This window comes from Amphiprion ocellaris, chromosome 6, assembly GCF_022539595.1.
Source record: "Amphiprion ocellaris isolate individual 3 ecotype Okinawa chromosome 6, ASM2253959v1, whole genome shotgun sequence".
Classification (NCBI taxonomy): Eukaryota; Metazoa; Chordata; class Actinopteri; family Pomacentridae; genus Amphiprion; species Amphiprion ocellaris.
The window spans coordinates 16,920,699-16,939,485 of NC_072771.1; the positions used below are offsets into that span (position 1 = coordinate 16,920,699).

At 39.5% G+C, this 18,787-nt stretch overlaps 2 protein-coding genes across 6 annotated transcripts in view; both read right to left on the minus strand.

Moving 5' to 3' along the window:
- Positions 1–244: 244 nt before the first annotated feature.
- ulk1a (unc-51 like autophagy activating kinase 1a) lies at positions 245–14,838 on the minus strand. 4 transcript variants are annotated; one of them, XM_023292020.3, is made up of 27 exons: positions 14,309–14,837; positions 14,114–14,206; positions 13,986–14,027; positions 12,588–12,620; positions 12,432–12,468; positions 10,889–11,062; positions 10,663–10,736; positions 10,467–10,568; positions 9,403–9,461; positions 8,099–8,181; positions 7,960–8,010; positions 7,775–7,863; positions 7,505–7,661; positions 7,335–7,395; positions 7,048–7,128; positions 6,808–6,933; positions 6,569–6,708; positions 5,689–5,786; positions 5,332–5,456; positions 4,995–5,098; positions 4,672–4,797; positions 4,085–4,236; positions 3,752–3,927; positions 3,530–3,648; positions 1,720–1,877; positions 1,464–1,599; positions 245–1,350 (listed from the first exon to the last, which is right to left on the minus strand). In XM_023292020.3, the coding sequence occupies exons 1-27, from the start codon at positions 14,396–14,398 to the stop codon at positions 1,307–1,309; spliced, it is 2,730 nt and encodes a 909-aa protein (XP_023147788.1). In that variant the 5' UTR covers positions 14,399–14,837; the 3' UTR covers positions 245–1,306. The 4 variants fall into 4 exon arrangements, with proteins under 4 accessions (XP_023147788.1, XP_023147780.1, XP_054867734.1 ...); XM_023292012.3 differs by having other exon boundaries at positions 5,332–5,459; XM_055011759.1 differs by lacking the exon at positions 4,672–4,797 and having other exon boundaries at positions 5,332–5,459; positions 14,309–14,838.
- Positions 14,839–16,656: 1,818 nt separating this feature from the next.
- adgrd1 (adhesion G protein-coupled receptor D1) overlaps positions 16,657–18,787 on the minus strand; it is a 34,088-nt gene continuing 31,957 nt past the window's right edge. For both annotated transcript variants that reach the window (XM_055011555.1, XM_055011556.1), the window contains one exon: positions 16,657–18,711. In XM_055011555.1, coding sequence (XP_054867530.1) covers positions 18,616–18,711 — 96 coding nt within the window. In that variant the 3' untranslated portion in view covers positions 16,657–18,615. The remainder of the gene's footprint in view (positions 18,712–18,787) is intronic.

The following is an 18,787-nucleotide window of genomic DNA, read 5'->3' on the forward strand; positions in this document are numbered from 1 at the left end:
ACTATTTGCTCAACTTTAATATGAAGGTAAATGTAGAAAAACGATATCATTTTCAGCCAAAGGACTATTACTTATGTATTTAGTTCTTAGAAACCTCTTAATGCTCCAGTTAGGTCCAGAAGCCTATTTGGAATTTGGAATTCAGGAAAAGATTTTACTGTTATTGAAAAGATCAAACTTGTGACTTCAATTAGACAACTTAAATTGATTTAGCATGCAAAATAAGACAAACTTGAAGAAAGTGTAATAATAAATATAATTTATTTTGATCACACACCATGTAACAACTCATTCTGGCAAATAAAACTGGCAGTATTGAAACAGCATACAAAAGGCAATTGGTAAAATTCAGACTAATATTTTCACAAAATATTGTATATGTGATTGTAATAACTCCATGTCACAGGAGACAAAAAATGTGTAAAAATTCATTCACAGGTTGCCAACTACATCCATCTAAATGTAAAACTCTACAACCAAAATTAGCAAAGCTGAAACATTAAAAAAAAAACAGAAAAACAAACAAGCACAAAAATAGCAAATAAAAATAAACAATGTGGCATGCAGTAAATGTTACTTTAAGTACCTCATGATTGAATACATCACCACCTGAAGGAGGGTGTTATTGAATCAGCTGCTGTGAAACAAAAATCTCATTCAAATGTCAAAATTTACTATACTTATTGCACTCCTTGGGGAAGTCGGTATGACTGTAAGACTGGCAGTCATAGAGTAATTATTCTGTATGACAACAAAGCATACTTTCAATATCTTTACATCCACTATTCTGCAATCATGGAAAATGTACAAAAATAGGCACAGTTTTACTCGTATTGCTACACATTGGCAATATTTGGTCATCTCATTTGAAATATCCAGAGTCCGGTTGGCCGGTGAACATTTGCTATACACATAACACAAAGGTTTCAAACACAAAAAACAACTAAACACTCTTTGTTTCAAGTATAACACATAAATGTGCTATTAAATCATTTGATTATTCAATGTGCAAAACAAGGAAACACACCAAAACATACAGCCTGTAACAAAACAAGAAAAATCCTAAGAACAGTTCACCTGATCAAAATATTCAAGCAATCATAACAATCTTTCTGTCCAATCTTTCTTTTTTTTTCTGTGCACTTATTAAGAGAGTTCAGACAGGGTAATACGAGCAGATGCTCCAGTGGTCATTTCCCTTAGAAGAGATCAAAGTGCTTATGTGTTGACAATCTACAAGAATTCATCTACGCTGAGGCAAGGCAGGTGAGGCAAGACGATGCAAGTGGTGCAGCTGATGGCTACTTTAAGTCTGCAGAGCTGAGAGGCGTCGCTCAATGCACTGCTTACCTGAAAAGATTGAAATTTTCAGTGATCACATGGGAAATCCATTCATATGTTGTCTGAATATTGCACATTAGGCTACTGTTTTGTGCTTTGTGTGTCATAGTGCTTCCACATACATTTATCAATGCTGTCGATGTCCTTTTGCTCTGTGAGGTTCCGGGACAGACCCTCCATCAGCAGGAGGGCTTTATGGTAGCGTTGGACTGATGCTGTGCCGTATTGGAACATCTCATCTAAAGCGGCAGACTGGACCTGCATGCAGTCAGAACATACACATTTAAAGGGGAAAGATAATGATCTATGCTCGCTAAATACAGGATAGAATCTGAATTGGAGTGAATATCAATGCCCCCCGCTGTAGAATGTGCTCACCATGTGCACAGTGTGGTTGTAGATGAGCTTCTCTGCTGTGAGTCCATTAAAATGGTCCATGAGCTTCTGTTTGTCAAGCAAGAAGGTCTGCAGTCGATTGTTGAGGGAGCGACAGTATGTTACACAGTTCTTGTACAATTCATTCAGCTTCCGGATCACTGCAAAAAAATGCATACAATATGCAAAAATGTTTTATTAATATTCAATATATATAAATATAGACTCACATTCAATACATCGTTTCTCTGCAAGCTGAAGTCTGGTAAGCAGTGTTTAGTAAATAGTTTGTACTGCCTCCCATACTGACTTATAATTACCAAGTACTGTCTCAAGTCAGTTTTATTTTCTGCAGCATCCTCTTTGCTCCTGCTGTCTGTTGGGTGTGTGTGTGTGTGTGTGTGTGTGTGTGTGTGTGTGTGTGTGTGTGTGTGTGTGTGTATATGAGGGGATGTGAGAGAGAGGCAAGGATCTTTACTCAGAATCAGGTTTTAAGTGGGAGACAACAATATATTGTGCATCCTTAGTAACCATTCTGAGGTTGTGCACAACCAGTGAAGCATTTTTAGTTATGCAACAAATAATCAGTCTGGAGGCTTGCAGCCAAATTTGAAAAAAAAAAATGTGCAAAGAAAAGCAAAACATCTTTGCCTTACAAGTCCTAAAAGGATTCAGATAATGGGAAGCTCAGGGCTATGGGTCATTAAGTTCCTGCAGCAGCTTTTGTTACGCGACCACACCAGAAATACCTGAATGAGCCAAACTGCTCTATGCAGTTTTATTGATTTCAATTTTTCAACAACACCAAAAAGCTATAGGATAACATCATTTTTTATACCGACAAATCATAGTAAAGATGGTTTTTACCTTAGCTGACATGTTTCAACTGCAACTGCAGTCTTCTTCAGAGCGTCATCTGACGTGTCCTTTTTTTTATCATGTGACCAGTCTGACAGATCTGTCAGAATCTGTCAGATAGGCCACGCCCCCCGCCGTCCGGTGGTCTCCCTAGGATGGAGTCCCAGGTATTAGAGGGTGTAGCCCCTTGTCCCGGTTCATGGAGCAGCTGGTCCGCTTCCTGATCTCGATGGCCTCCTTGATCCATCGTTTATGCTTGTTGGTCTCCGATGTTACAATCCTCCCCTTGTCCCAGTCCATGATGTGATTATTTCTTTTGCAGTGATCCGTCATGGCTGATTTTTTGTTTTCTTGTTCGGCTTTTTCTTTTTGTGTTCTTGTGAGTCGTCCAGTTGTTTCCTTTTTGAATTCTGTCTGGTGTTCTTTTCATCTTGTGCTGAATGATCTGCCTGTTTCTCCAATGTATGTTTTCTCGCAAGATTTGCACGGAATCTCGTATATGATGTTGCATTTATTGTCTGGTTCTGTTTTGTCTTTGGGAGGGACTAATAGCTGCCGGAGTTTTGTATGTGGTTTTACTGCTCTATTGATGTTGTGTTTTTTCATTATGCGCTGTACGGGGGTGTGGCCGGTCTGACAGATTCTGACAGATCTGTCAGACCGGTTACACGATAAAAAAAAGGACACGTCAGCACACGGCAGATGACGCTCTGAAGAAGACTGCAGTTACACTCAAAACATGTCAGCTAAGGTAAAAACCATCTTTACTTTGATTTGTTGGTATAAAAAATAACGTTATCCTATGATAATTAATGACAAAATGAACATCATCCAAATACACCAAAAAGCTCTTCTTCTTTTTGAAGGATTTCAAAGTGCAAACATGTATCAGATACCTTTCAAATTTACCAAGGGTGAATGCTTGAAATTCAGAACCAGAGGTCCCTTTCCTTACCTTGTTTGACCGTAGCAGAAGTGACGAGGTGGCCTTGCTTAATATTTTCTTTAGCAGTGTGCAGTGCTGACGACAGAAACTCTTCAGCCTTCATGTACAACACTAACTGCTCTGCATAGCTGGAACATCACATAAGAAACAGAAGTCATTTCCCAGAAGTTTTCTAAACAAAATGAGCTACTGTACAGGTTGAGAAAATGTGAAAACTTTCATGCTTCTCACCTCCATTCTCTACTCAGAAGGCTGATCTGATCAGCCACAAAGCTCTGCTCTAGAAAAGAAATATCAGGGCTGCTGATTGTTTCCAGCCCTGGGTCCTTAGAAGAGGCCAGTTCCATGACACAGTGGACAAAAGCCAAGGTGAAGCGCAAGTTACTCAGAGCATCAGTGTGAGACTGCTGTAAAATGAACACATAAAATACTGTTGATATTGACACCATTCATGTGGAATCTAAATCTCTCTAATTTAAGTGTTTCTTTAAATGCACATTATTCTTGTAGCTTTAAAACAATCTGGAGGATTCATCCCTCAGCACCATGAGTGTGTGACTGTACCTCCATTAGTGTATCTTCAGGGAGCTCTGGAGGGTGAAAAATCAGACTACTGTGTGGAATCATGTCCATAGCTTCAGTTTCACTGTTTCTACGGCTATTTCTACGCTGCAGAGTGTTAAGTAGCCAGGCTGAATTCATGTAGTTGGGGGAGCCTGCATTTAAGAGAAAAAGGCAAATTTAGTGTTACCCTGAACAGCAGGTAAAGTATGTGTAATGAAGACGCATGAGAGTAACTGATAACATGTTATCAATTCACACTAAGCATTAAAAAAAACATAAACCTTTAACAAGTGCAACCATGTGATGGGCTGATCTCATGGGAACTAAAACATTAATGTGAGAAAATTTGTTGCTACCTACCATGGTTTAAATGGTTTACCTTAAAAACTCAATACGTGTTGTGCTCTTGACTTATCAATTAGAGTTAAACCTTACAGTACATTCTAGAAATCCACTCTCACTGGATTACTCCTAAATATACTTTAATAAGGGATTTTTCACAAACATCCAGTAACATAATCTAAAATAATGGTTAAAAATGTATACCCTATTTACTAAGTCAATATTCACGGTAGTTAGAACACTACCTGAGATTGTCTTTGATAGCATGGTGTCAGGAGGAGTGTTTTCACGGGACGGAGAACCCATAGTGAAGATTGTAGGAGGTGGACTGTCTGAGCAGTGAAAAACTTTATGACAACCAGTAGGTGGGGCTGTAGGAACAAAAAAGATTAAAGTCAGAGGGTTGCTATATCCTAAATGCCATGGTCAGTCATTTAAGTAAATAGATTAAAATTGGCACTTTTGTACTCTGTCACAATATCAGTTACATAAATGCAAGCGAACAATGATAAACGGTGTCAGTAAAGAACATCTGAGTGGTGGTACATATAATACTTGGCACTAGTACCTGTGATATCCATACTTTTCTCATAGTCACTTCCATCTTCAAAAAGGTAAGTTCCAAAGGCCGCCTTCAGTAGCATGTCAGACAGCTTGCCTGTGCTGAGTGACCTGAACATTCAATACAGACACAGACACTAGTGTGAGCGTTTAATAATTTATCAGAAGTCATCCGAGTTACTTAGACATCGAGTGACAGTCACAATTAGATGTAGAATATTAGCATTAGCACATATAAAGTCACATTTCATTTTACTGCCTTATCATTTTGAAAAAGGTTAGTATTTTATTGCATAGCAGCAATTGCTCTATTCATAATATATTTGTGTTTTTATTCTTCTGACCTTTTAAAAGGGCCCTTTTTAGTGGCTAGTGTCCTGTTGATGTTGGTCTGAGAAGCAGGGAATATGTCAAGAGATTGCAGGTTTGGGACAGTCCTGGTTCGATTGGGCATTCTTGGTTGAACCTGCTGCTGAAAAGGAAATGATAATTCAGAAACCTCTTCTACTGTGTTAGAAGTGTGTAAATATTCAGTTAGAATTTCTTGCCCTGAGGTGAAACAAAGTTGCACCACTTAAATTACTGTGCTTTTTGTGAAACAATGTAAAATGTCACCAATAGACTGGCACAGCAGAGTATACATACCAAAATCTTCGTTTCTGGACTTGTTTTTTATGTAATATATATGTATAGAAGCTGACCTTAGGGCTGATAGTCTGCACATTAGGAGCGCTGGTGCGTCGTCTGGTTCTTGTGCTGAATGGAAGAGTTTGCTCCGAAGTCTTTGGGATCATTCCCACTAACAGAAAATTACAAAGGCTGTTACAACCATTGTCAAGCACAGTACATAATGTTTTAAAGGCTTTTTTTGTTGTTCTCATAACTACAGTTCTAAGACTGAATGAGACTAGCTCTGGCATGTGCTCTAGGTGTAGTCAAAAGTAAAAGTAGATGAGTCAGAGGGACAATGGGTACAGAGAAAAACAAATAAGAATGCATCATCTCAAAACAACTCATAGAATCCACTTAAGATGACATATTTGTGCTGTACATCTGAGTCAGATAGTGAAATCTTTGTTAACACCCAGTGTGTGTGTGTGTGTGTGTGCGTGCGTGTGTGCGTGTGTGTGTGTGTTTAGCAACAGGACTATGACAAAGACAGATTCTACAAAACAGCTCAGCTGAACAAAAACCCTTTTAATCTGATTGTAACTTAATATGTTAGTCTCTTTTAACCCTTTTTCAATGATAATCATCTGACCAACTGTCTATTCATGCATTTCCAATGTTGATTCATGACAGTTGTGTACACGAAAATTAGTGTGCAAGCACCATGTGAGCAAATAGGAGTTAAAAGAGAATCTCATCCTGTCAATAAGAAAGCCAATTTCACTATCAAATAATGAAACATAACATAGAATAAGTCTCTCTTCTTTCTGCTCTTGCATGCCAGATGCAAAATAAGCCATGTATGTCTGGATGACACAAAACTTTCATTCTAGCAGCTTGACAAAATCAGCAATGTGAAAAGGGCTAAACACTCCCAAGATAAGGGATACAAATGCCAAATGAGATGGCTACCTCGTGGCGATGACGGTTGCGGTTGGCCTCCTGCCATTGCCAGCTTTGTGGAGTTAAAGGCAAATCCTGGACCAGGAGCTCTACACCCTCCGCAATGTGGGGAACTCTCCCTGCTGCTGCCAGCACAACATAATGTGACCCTGGATGACATGAGACAAAGTAAGAAAAAGTAACGGGAGAATGGATAATAGCAGGCTATTGAGGGTGCCTGGGCACAGAGGCAACAAGGCTGTACATGCCTGGTAGAGCCATTCAACCCGACGGACTGCAGGTTCTGCTCCATACGCTGGTAGTTTTGGACTTGAGTTGGAACGGGAATGGGCACTGAGGGGCTGCAGTTCCGGCCAACTATTTCAGCAGGCTTGCTGCACGGTTAAAAGAGGAAGTCAAGTAATTAGGCACAGAGGAATGGGCAGTTAGGACAGATTTTGTTGATTTTAGAAATCGCTTAAAAATAGACCTGTCTGGCGTTCTCTTACCTAACAGGCTTGGAGGGAGAGTGTAGCAGGCCAGGGGGTGGTGATGGCCTTCCTGGACCTCTCTCAGCTGCTAAAGGGCTCCTAAAAAACACAACCGTTAGCTCTTTCTGCACAAATTATTAATGTTTTCTTACACTGATATTAACTAAGTTTTGAACAAACCATTCCTGTGGTAAATTAGTGTCATATATCAGGCACAATTTGAAATCATCCCATACTCTGAAATCATATTCTTAAAAACTGAGGAATTGATAGGATATTGTGCACCTTAAGGAGCGACTACTCACCCGCTGTATATCATGCAGCTTTCAATGGGTGACCCAGCTTCCAGCTCACAAGTGTAGTCACCTACAAAGCAGCAAAAATGAAACAGACTTCTTTTGCTGATGTGAAGACGAATCTACACAATTAAAAAGAAAAATCCACATATCTATAGAGTGAGGCTCAACGTTCTTACTGGGGAACTGGGCAGGCACCATGACATAATCTTCTGTGTAAGATGGGGTGTTTCTACTGTCCTGATTGGCTGCCTCTTTTAGCAGGAAGCCAGGGGTGTCCTGTACAGGGGATGACTGCACCTTGGGCTGAAGTCGGTGCATCTCTCCATCGGAATGCTAAGAGAATGTAAGAAAAATGGGAGTGATCAATTTGAACTATGCATACTGAGTGTTTCTTTTACATTTCACAGCTGATTTCTGTTCTGATCCAGTGAGAACATTGTACGTACTTGAGGTGAGGCCAGCTGGGATGTGGAGGAGCTGCTAGAGGAGCTACCTGAGCCAGAACTGGGGTAGGACAGCATGGGAGCTGGTGAACCTGTCAAAGAAACACATACATACATACTTGTGTTACCATCTCAGTTACCTTTATTGATATACGGTTACATTGACTCATACAAGAAACTGAACTTACATTTCTTTGTGGATGAGCTTGTCTCCAAAAAAGGATGGTGGAAGAACTCATCTGCAATTGCAATGAATAAAATGTAAGAAAAATGTTTTGAAATTAAGTCATGAAAATTTTTTCTGAATGCTAAAAGGCAGAGGCTTACCAAAGCTAATCCGTTCTTTGTGGTTTCTGTGCAGCAGGCCCAGCAGTAGGTGTCTTAGGTTACTAGAGGTCTCCTTTGGGATGCTGGGAAAACACAAATGCTTCCAATTTAGAATACCGTTGATTAGCTATAATGCTGCTAAATATATAAATCACATCATCAAGTTAGATTACTGGTTCATGCCAATAATTTTAGATACACAATACAATCCAGGAGGAGAAGAAAAGCACTGATGGGATTATCTCTGCAGCTTTATACAGTGTGGTGCACGTGTGGCCTACATGTTGATAGAGCACACTAATATTTTGAACTGGCTGCTTCAGTGTGTTCACTGTGTTTGCATTTTCCTGCCAGTCTAAGTGGTGTTAAAATACCGAGGTCACTTACATTTCATAAACATACAATGAGCTGTAAAATATGTGAATTTTTAATTTATTTTATGGCTGCAGTACAAAAACCTCCAAGGATAATGACACTCAGAGTCAGTCAGACTATGTGTGTGTGTGTGTTTACGTCTGTGTTAAGCTATGTGGGTCATGTGGAAAATGATAGCCGTACAGGCCACTAGCTGGCACCTCAGAGCAGGTTATATATAGAATAAGAAGAAAACAACAAACTATGCTTCTCCACACACAAGCAGAGTCTATCTTATCATACTGCTTTATCACTCTAGATAAGCATGGCTCTGAGCCATACACAGGCTGGCAAAGTGCACCATGAAAACTGTGGGAAAACAATCCATGAATCCCTTTGAACACTTTCCAAGTCCAACTTCTAAGTATTCAGCGTGGCATAGCCAAGAGAACTGCTTATTAAAGCCTCTGTGGTTAATGATAACAAGACAAAACATTTTATAGAAAATTACACCACTGACAGGATGATAGATGAAGCATTATATGTTTGTCATTTTCAATTATCAATTGTGTGAAAGTGGCTGATGGAGAATGTCCTGGATGATTGGTCCCGTCAGGTGTCTGTATCAGTTTCTTCCACATTAAAACTATTTTTAGTGGTGGTATGGGACTTATGTACTGAGTGCTAATTATACGTGTGCATGCATGTGTCTGTGTTTGTTCGCTTGTGTGTGTTTTGTAAAGCATCCCGGTGCACATCAAACATGACTCGCATACAAACAAAATTATGTGCAAACACACAGCAGATTGATGTGCATCAGCAAACTGAGAGCAGAGACGACAGATTTCCCAGTAATGCCTGTTTACACTCCCCTCCTGTAATCTTCCTCTGTGGATTGTGTGTGTACAGTATATATGTGTGTTGGGGAGGTCATCCGGAGGTGCACTAACCTGGGTAACAGGGTCCGGTTGCTTTCATAGAAGAGACGAAGCTCCTGTGGTGTGCTGGCCTGAACACACACACATAAAAGCGTAAGTTACACTTCAAAATGAATATTCATGCACACAGTCACACAAACATATGCAAATAAATGCACTTGGTCCATTTAAACAAGCATCAAAATAAATATTTTTTTGCCTATATCATTACACATGTAAAAGCATAACTGTGCGAAAGTCCATATAATCCAAATCTAAACAATATGTGGGTGTTTGATGATCCCACCAAGGGCAAAGAGGAATCCTTGCCAGCTAAGCCAGCTAAATAAACAACATCATCATCAACATCATCTGACTTCATACTAACCCTTGTACTTATCTAAGCTCAATGACTTGCCGGGGAGAAATACAGGACAATCTCTATCTGATTCTCAAGAAAATGAATTCAAGGACCTATTACATAAATAACCTCAACAGATGCAAGAGGTCAAACAACAGTCTTTTTGTTGTCTGCAAATCCAGGGCAATAAAAAGGGGAAATTATAATTCAAGAAGAGACTAAAGGTGAGGAAAACACTGGCATATCTCTGCACGTAAGAGTTCAACAGTTTCATCTGAGCAGCCACGTCAACAGTGGAAAGAAATAGCTATGATTGTGAAACAGTATTTACTCTGGGTTCAGAGAAATGGCTCTCAGTCATTTCCGCATGCTCCCCCATCAGTAAACAAGGCTCATACTAATAAGCAGTCAAGCTGTTCCAGTATTTTCCGACCAGCAACACTGGAGATCAGGAAGAGTGTCACCCTGCAGGCAGGAGGGTTTTAATGGTGATGTTATGATTCATTTTCTTCCTCTATGTTATGAAGGGGATGAATCATGTTTACGTTCAGCAGTAATTAGTTTGCCCTTTCTAGGAACTAAAGCAAAACAATTTAATGACCATTTGCGATTATGTAAGGGACATTAGCAAGCGTTTGTGAGCAAACTGCTTAATCTCTTTCGCTAAACACCTAAAAAGAGCAGCGTCAGGGTTTCTGTAGGCGTTTGTTGATGTGCTTTCTGAAGTGTCACTCACATGAAATGGTGCTTTTCCAGTCAGACATTGGTACACGATTGTGCCGATGCTCCACAGATCAGCTTTGGCATCGTAGTTCTGGGACATTATGACCTCAGGAGCCTGTGCCAAGATAAACACAGATTACAGCTTAGAGACACTGTGACATTACACCTTGCTGGCACAGAGAAACACAGCGAGAGACCTTAATACTTACCATGTACATGGGAGAGCCGCACAGTGTGGCTGCCATTGTGTTGGTCTGGAGATGACGTGCAAAACCAAAGTCGGCTAGAGGGTGAGAAGAATAAGGTGAGGGGACATACAGAGACCTACACTTCCCATCCAAATAATGCAGCATCAACAAAACAACGAGAAATAAGCCCATTCAGCATATTCTGTGCATTCAAATCTTTTAACACTCTGCTGGTTTAATTCATTACCTATCTTAATGCTGGTATTGGTGGAACTGGACCTTCGCCCCTCTGTGTGGCAGAGTAAAATGTTCTGGGGTTTGAGGTCTCTGTGGAGAATCCCTTTGCTCTGCAGAACCTTCATGGCCTGAGCAATCTGCTGCAGGAATACACGGATGGTGTCCTCACTGAGCGTTCCTTTAGCTGTCGGTCAGAGTGATGAAATGCAAAGGTTGATACAGGAGGAAGTTGGCATGATAGTACAGAGAGTATTTATCATATTGCATCTTGTGTAGCTACATGAGGAGCCTAAAAAAAGTGCCAAGTGAGAAATTAACAAATACAGGAAGCACTACCACGGACAGAAATGCTGCAGCGTTTACAATAAATATCTAAAAAAAAAAAAAAAAATGTATGAAACTGACATAGTTATTACAATACATGGTTGTTCTAAGAAAAAAACTAACTGTCTTCCGAAATACTTCTTTAAAAAATGACATTTGCTTTGTTTGTTCTCTAATTCTCACCAAACCTTGACATTATGCAAGACGAAGAAGCGAAAACCCTAATCACTGTGTCACTGCTGTCACACTTTGCAGAGAATTTTGTTTATGACTCTTCATTTGAAAATTAAAGTGAAGGCCGTGTCACATGCTAGCCCCCTTACCCCACCCGTCACAGTGCATCCAGTATTTCTAGCTGCAGTGTTTTTCCACCGGAGGACAGGGGATAAGGGAGTGACAGATGGGTGAGGTCATGTGGGTGCTCTGTGAACCCTGCCAAATGTGACCGAGTGTTGTGCTGCAAATAGCTGGATGTGTCTCCTTGGCAGGGAGACAGTTAACCAGAATCAGAAGCTCTACAATATAAAAAGTGCAGGCATCGTGGCATAATTGGATTCATATCAGGTCTTAAATATACATATTGACACAATGAGGTGAATCTAGCCTGAGGAAAATGAACTCGATGCTCTCAGTAATGTCATCATACTTTAAAAAAAACATTTTGAAACTTGAGGCATGGGATTCATTTAGTGATAAACTTTTTTTTTCCAGTTCTCAGAATATGAACGTGGTGACATTTCAACAAGATGCAACACAACCGGCATCATTAAATATAAAAGCTGGGATTTATTTTTGGCCTTTTCGGCCCATTTTACGCTAGTTTCCTCATAAATTACAGGAAAAATATTGGAAAAAATCTTGATCACAAGTCGAAGTGAGAGGTTTAATTGCATCTGGGTTAAGTACCACAGTATTAATGATCATTTACCCAATGGCCTGGTAGAACTTTACACCTGGCTTCTCTGGTTGCACTGCCCTGCAAAAATCCTATTATTTCTTCTTTAAAACACTCCAAAAGCTGAGCAAAGCCTCTTAAAGCCATGCTGACCCACCACTACCACTGTAAGCTGCTCCAAACATGTTAACTAGTAACAAACTGTGACCCTGGTCCTCTGTCGCTGCACTGAACATGACATGGTGTAAATGTTGACTTTTTGCAACAAAGTGAAACAGAAAACTTGTGTGAGTGAGATGTGAGCTTTAAGCCCTGCACTGTGTAGCAAACTTACAGTGAAGGTACTCTGCCAGGTCACCTCCATTGCAGTACTAAAAGACAAGAAAAACAAGTCTTAACAGAGGCTTTGACAAAGCCGTCTTATTGGTGGATGTGATTTGCATTTTCACACAAAAACAGAGCAGTCATTAGCATTTCTAACACAACTCACCTCCATGACGAGATACACACACCCTCCCATCTCCTGTTGATGAAACCACATGAAATGCACATGATCAACAAGATAGCTTCTAAATTATCACAGTGCCAAGAATAAACACTTGAGAAATGATTTGATGGGTTACTACATAAATGCATTTGTTTTAAATACCTAAAATCCATCAGCAGCAGGTTACATACAAGTGACATCAGCTAATTTCTTAGACTGAGTTGACTCTTTTTGGCCTGTCACCAGTGGCCTCTAGAGATTCCACATATCCTGACAACAGCAAACTCAGAAGCCTGAAACTTTATCCATTCAAAGCCCATGTCTAGCTCTGCCCCCCCTCCGGATCACCCAGGACTGTTTCCTAATGCAGCACCCAGCTTTATTTCCTTTGAAAACGTCACAGAGCAGTGAAGTGATATGAAGTGTGGTAACAGGGTGAGACGTTTAAGGTGTCAGTCCCACCTGACTTGAACGGAAAGGAACGAATGTGGACACAAGCTGCCTCCTGCAGTGTTAAAACCGGTAGGTTCTGTGTGTTCGAGTGAAACTTAAAACATGTTTACTACTTGTGCTACCACAGAAAAACACTTTATGGCTATTATGGTGTCATAAATACAGACCAACAGATAACAGTAGCTGTAGGTTGTCTGAATGCCAGATAAATTAAGGCAGTGATGTCCACAACAGTCTGACCTGGAATCTCAGAGTACATGGAAGCCAAACTCACTGGCCTTACACTGACTGTATTAATCCCCAGAGGGAAATTCAGTTGTTACAGCAGCATAGATATTCAACAAATGGGTAAACAATAAGACAACACAGAATATTAGGATAGGGTTGCATGCTGGTGTGTATCTACAACGAGACGACACTCTGTGCTGTACAGACCATTGTTTAACTGGCAGCACCTTGCCATCTGTCAGAAAGAGTGAGAGATCAGCTCACCAATGTCTGGCTGTCTGGCAGGTGTCAGTAAGGTGAGAACACAGAAGCAAACACAAACTCAAGTGAACTCAACCAAATACTTAATGTTGTGTGTGACCTGTTGAGTTGAAAGACACTGAAGTTTTGGCTGTAATTCACCCCCAGAAATTAAAAAAAAAATATTATTACATCAGATGCTAAAGATCAGTCATGTATCAACTTTTCACTCTTTTTTGATGATGTATTCATGATAAATGCTTTCTAAAAGCGTCCTTGTCGGTGTATTGAGGCCTGCCAGCCATGTGAAAGACTACAACATCCGTCAGCCATATCTGTGCCGCATGAGCAACCGACGTTCAGTGTTTCAGCAACATGTCAACACTTGCATCATGTGGCAGCATAGTCTGTAATGATGCACGCGTGTTTAGTTAACTGAGAACTGATGCAAGGTGAAGGGCAAGACAAAACCATACTCACCTGATAGTCAAGAAGTCTAACAATATTCTCATGTTTGAGCTCCTAGAGGGGGTTTGAAGAATATTTTAGTTAAAGGTACACTGAGGGAAATTGACAGAATATACGGAAACGTTAAAAAATTCAATTACCTTTAATATTTTGATTTCTTTCCCAAGCAAAGACTGTGATTTGGCAAAGTTTTTCTTGTTAATACACTTGATAGCAACTTCCCAGTCACGTTTCTTGTGGAAGAGGGGGGGGGAAAGCAGTCTATAAATAAACCAGCCTCACACACGTCAATAATGAGTAGACAAATTCAAGCTTGTCTCAGATATAAAACCTACCTCTTTATGTCTGCCTTTAAACACAACTGCAAAGGCGCCATGACCAATCAGGTCTTTCCTGTTGAACTCAAACTTCCCAACAGACTCCATGGGTTTTAACAATAAACTCGGTAACAGTCAAGCCCCTGCAGGTTCAAGAGGTTGATTTTCCAACTGCAACACAGTCCCTGAGCACGTTCCTGCTGCCGGTAAATCCCATTTCATTTATGAAAAACACTTTGTTCACGAGTGACAAACTCTATACTGGTGGAAAATATCGATGACAGTATTGCGAAGTTTCCGTCAACAGAAAAAAAAAAAGTTACAACAACGTGCGCAGTCATAAAGAGCAGTATGTAAACAAAGAAAGCTAGCGGTCCAATGTGGTTGTTTAACGACTCAAAATTAGTCCATGTCGCTCTTTTAGAGCCGGTACATGTTAAAAAGTAGCCCTGGTGCTGTTAAACTCAGTTTGTGTAGAGACACTGAGCTCAGATATTATTGTATTCCTCACCTTTCTACCATCCGCAGGACTTATTCATGTCTCCCTGCGAGCATGCGCAGAAGCACCGGCAGATGTTTGGCGGTGACGCCTTCAGGGACAGCTCGTAAACTCGTTAATCAGTGTCTTCATTTGGCAGTGGATTATATTTAAATGCTATATAAAGAAGCGCCCACTTTCCAAAAGAAGAGTTACGCTGGGTGGTCATCTTATTTTAATATAACATTTATAGTATTGCCAAAAACAACAACAACACACATCTACCTCCAGTCAGAGAGGAAAGTTCCATATCCCCCCACCACATTAACATATGCATCCTCAGCATTACAGGCCCCATAGATGCTTGGCTCAGACCCCTGCTGTGGCCTTAAAAAAAGAGTTATCAGTGGGGGGTAATTGGCTCAGCGGGTGGTTCACAGGAAGAGTTTGTCCTCTAAAGCCCTTTGCAGATATGGGATACATTACATTGCCGGCTTCAGCAGCCTATTTAAATGACAGTGTTCTGCCCTTCAGTCATCCAGAGAGAAGGTAGAGTCATGATAATGTTGGGGAAATGTGTTGGTGCAAAATGCAGTTTAGTCATATTTACTTAATTGCTTTAAAAACTAAATTGTGACATGGCTTAGTTACATCAAAATCTACTGTAGAGCACCTCAAACTGCAAATTCATGGGATAGTGCTTCGGAAATAGGCAAGGATGGTTTAGAAATTAAGTTTATACTTTACCTTCTTGGTCAATGTTAAGAAGACACAGTTTGAATCTGTAAAAACAAAAGTCTAAAAAGGGATAATATTCTGACATCAAAAATACTGTAATGTAACACTAAACTGCGATCTCAAAACCCCCAGCAATTGTTCATAAATAACATATTTTGTATAGATCATTTAAGCTTAATGCTCTGTACTGAGACAATGTATTTTTCAGATTTATGGCATTTCATCTGCTGATCAATCAGTCAGACTTTATTTGTATAGCAGCTTTTATACAAATGGTATGTAATACAAAGTGCTTTACAGAACAAAAGGAAAAAAAAACAATAACAATGCTCCACCTCACAGAAATACTATATTTTATATTATTTTTGATATTCCAAGTGAAGACCACATAAACATGTACTGAGGAACTACAACTGTGGTATTGTAGACAACGTGCTGCTTTTGTTGTGTTTTTAAAGAAGAGATTAATCATTTTTCTGGCTTAAAACAGCAGATCAAGTGTTTTGTTAAATACATTTTGCTGACTGTAATCATCAGTCCTTCGTATTCCGACCTTGTCATAATGTGCTTTCAGTGTAAGTAAAATGAACTGTTACGTGTTAAAAATTCAAAAGTTTATCGTAAGTTCAGATGAGAATTCAGCAGGTGGTTTAGCTTCAAAAATATGTTTGTCTTTCTCCACACAGTGTGCTGTTGTTGCATTTTAGCAGAGGGACAAAAACACAAAGTGAGATTTTAGTTACAAAAGACACCAACTGCCATAGCAGACCATAGTATATGATTCACATAATTTTCATACTTATCAACCCATTCAGTGACCTCCTGTGCAATATGAAATGGGAGCACTGCCATGCTGGAAGAGACCACCCCCATCAGGATACAGGATAAAGGTGATCACTCAGACTAGCTCTGTATTGCCCATATCTTTTATTACATTTATTAATTTGATTGAAGGCCAAATATTTTTGCTTCTAGAAACTTATAGATATTCTTAATCTTCAAAACTGCCCTAGGCAAAAGTGGATTCATAGTAATGTAAGTCACAGGTGACAACACAAGTATCCACCAGTTGGGCTACCATTAGACATGGTGGTCTACAACCCACTCAGATGTGAATATGATGGTGAATATCATGTAATAAAGACGCTGATTTCTTGTTATAAACAGTTTTTAATAAAGATAACTGGAAGAACAAACCATAGTACCGTAAGACAACAATCACTAAAGGCCATATAAAAGCTTAGGAATACTGAAATAATTAAATCAGACATGAAAAGTGAGTGCAGAGTGACTTACAGTAAATCCTGTTCTAGGAAACTTAATGTTGGTACAGTGTAAGATCAATGATGTTTTAAACAATGTCATCTCCCTCCATTCTCACAGTATGTTAAGAAAAAAAGCAACAACCTTACCAAGTCCCTCTGTTGTAGGACACATTTCATTTCATATTTTATTGTACAAAATGTTTGGAAATTTATAAGAAATTAGCAACAAAAATAGCTAAAGACAACATAAAAGTTCACAGAATTGTGTTCAATACACAACCAATATTCACTATTCCTCGAAGAGCATAACATATGGCAGCTTACTAACATATGAGGTACTGCAACTATGCCAGTCAGTTCATTTCAGAGAGAGAAACCACAAATAAACACAGAATTTAACATGAGAACATACTGATTGTTGAGCTGTGACACTTAGCAGAAGACACGATGAAGAACTCAGAATCACAAAATAAATAAATACATTATATCAGAGTCTTATTCACTGGTACATCATCCATGATTATTATGCAGTTAATGTGTTGTGATGTTCCTAAAAATGTGAGAACGTGTGGATCAGGCGAATATTGAAGAAATTCATACAGATTAAATTTGCAATTTGTCTTTTGTAATGATAAATACTGTTAAGGTGTAGGGACATTTAACAGTATATTTATATTTGCTCTTTTTCTAATGAAGGTTATGAATTTGTGCCCAACAATACTCCCAAATTACGTAAATTTTAAAATTTAATGAAGAGAATCACACAACTGTAAAATGTGAGACAGAGTAATTAATTAACTACGATTTAAAGATGTCGTTTGATATTTTAGAAGCTAATTTGTCTTCTGGCCAAGAGTTAGATGAAAAAAATCACTGTAACTTTCATGTCTGCATGCTAAATATGACACTAGCTAGTAGCATTAGCTTAGCTTAACACTAATTCTGCCAAAAGCGGAAACAACTCGATTGGCTAGCTACTCTGTAGTCTTCATTTTGTGTACATATTAGATAAATGAGATATAAAGTGTTGATTAATTAGAATTAGAAGTGTTGGCAGGTGAATTCTGTCATTTTGGTCGGAGGCAGGCCAGCTATTTCCCCTTGTTTCCAGTCTTTGTGCTAAGCTATGCTAACCATCTCATGGTAACTGTTGATATATTTGGACAAGCAAACATTTGATTCTCTTTATACACTGACTATATATGAGGGTGATATACTTGCATACCCTCTCAAGGAAGATATGCTTTTCAAATCTTTTTTTCAACAAAAATATCAGTGGTTCTAATACTCTTCTGTAGAATAAGTAAGTACATCAGAAGTTAGTTGCTGCACCACTCTCTCTGACAATGATTTTGGAAGGTTTTCTGGTTTGTAGCTTACTGCCCAATTATTTACTTTTTAATTTGAGTGTAAACACTTGGCAGACATGAAAGTTGCATCAATCTTTTCATCTAACTCTCTGCAAGAAGGCAAAAAGCCTGTATACTTTTTAGACCATGCCAGACAAATCAAGATCCCCTGCTACACAGAGCATTATTGCCTGAGCCTGAACTGCACTGTCCTCTGTCACTTCACTAAATTCTCCTCTGAAATTCCCGCTTTTCTACTTGGAAATTATGTTTCTGCGTGAGACTAGTAAGGCACAGTCCTAAGAGTCTGTTTGTCTTTAAAGGTGAAGCTATTGTTCAGCTACAAAACGCCTCCTTTGGTATTGCTTTCACTTGAGTGGTTGAGTGTCCAATTCATTACATAACGGGAGAATGCGGCTGGCCAGTGTTTGCCATTCCACTCGAGTGAGCTACAGATTGCTCTTTGGCCACAAACACAAACGGTGATCTGGCCCGCTACACGGCAGAGAGGTCGATACGGTTGGCTGAGTTGGTGCTTTTGTCCCATGTGTTCAATTTGGTCGGTGTCACACCCTCCTTGTTTCCATTCATCTATATAAAAGGATGGGAAGAATTAGGAACAGCAGAGGTAGTTAGAGTCAGACAGTTAAGAGCTGCACAGTTCATT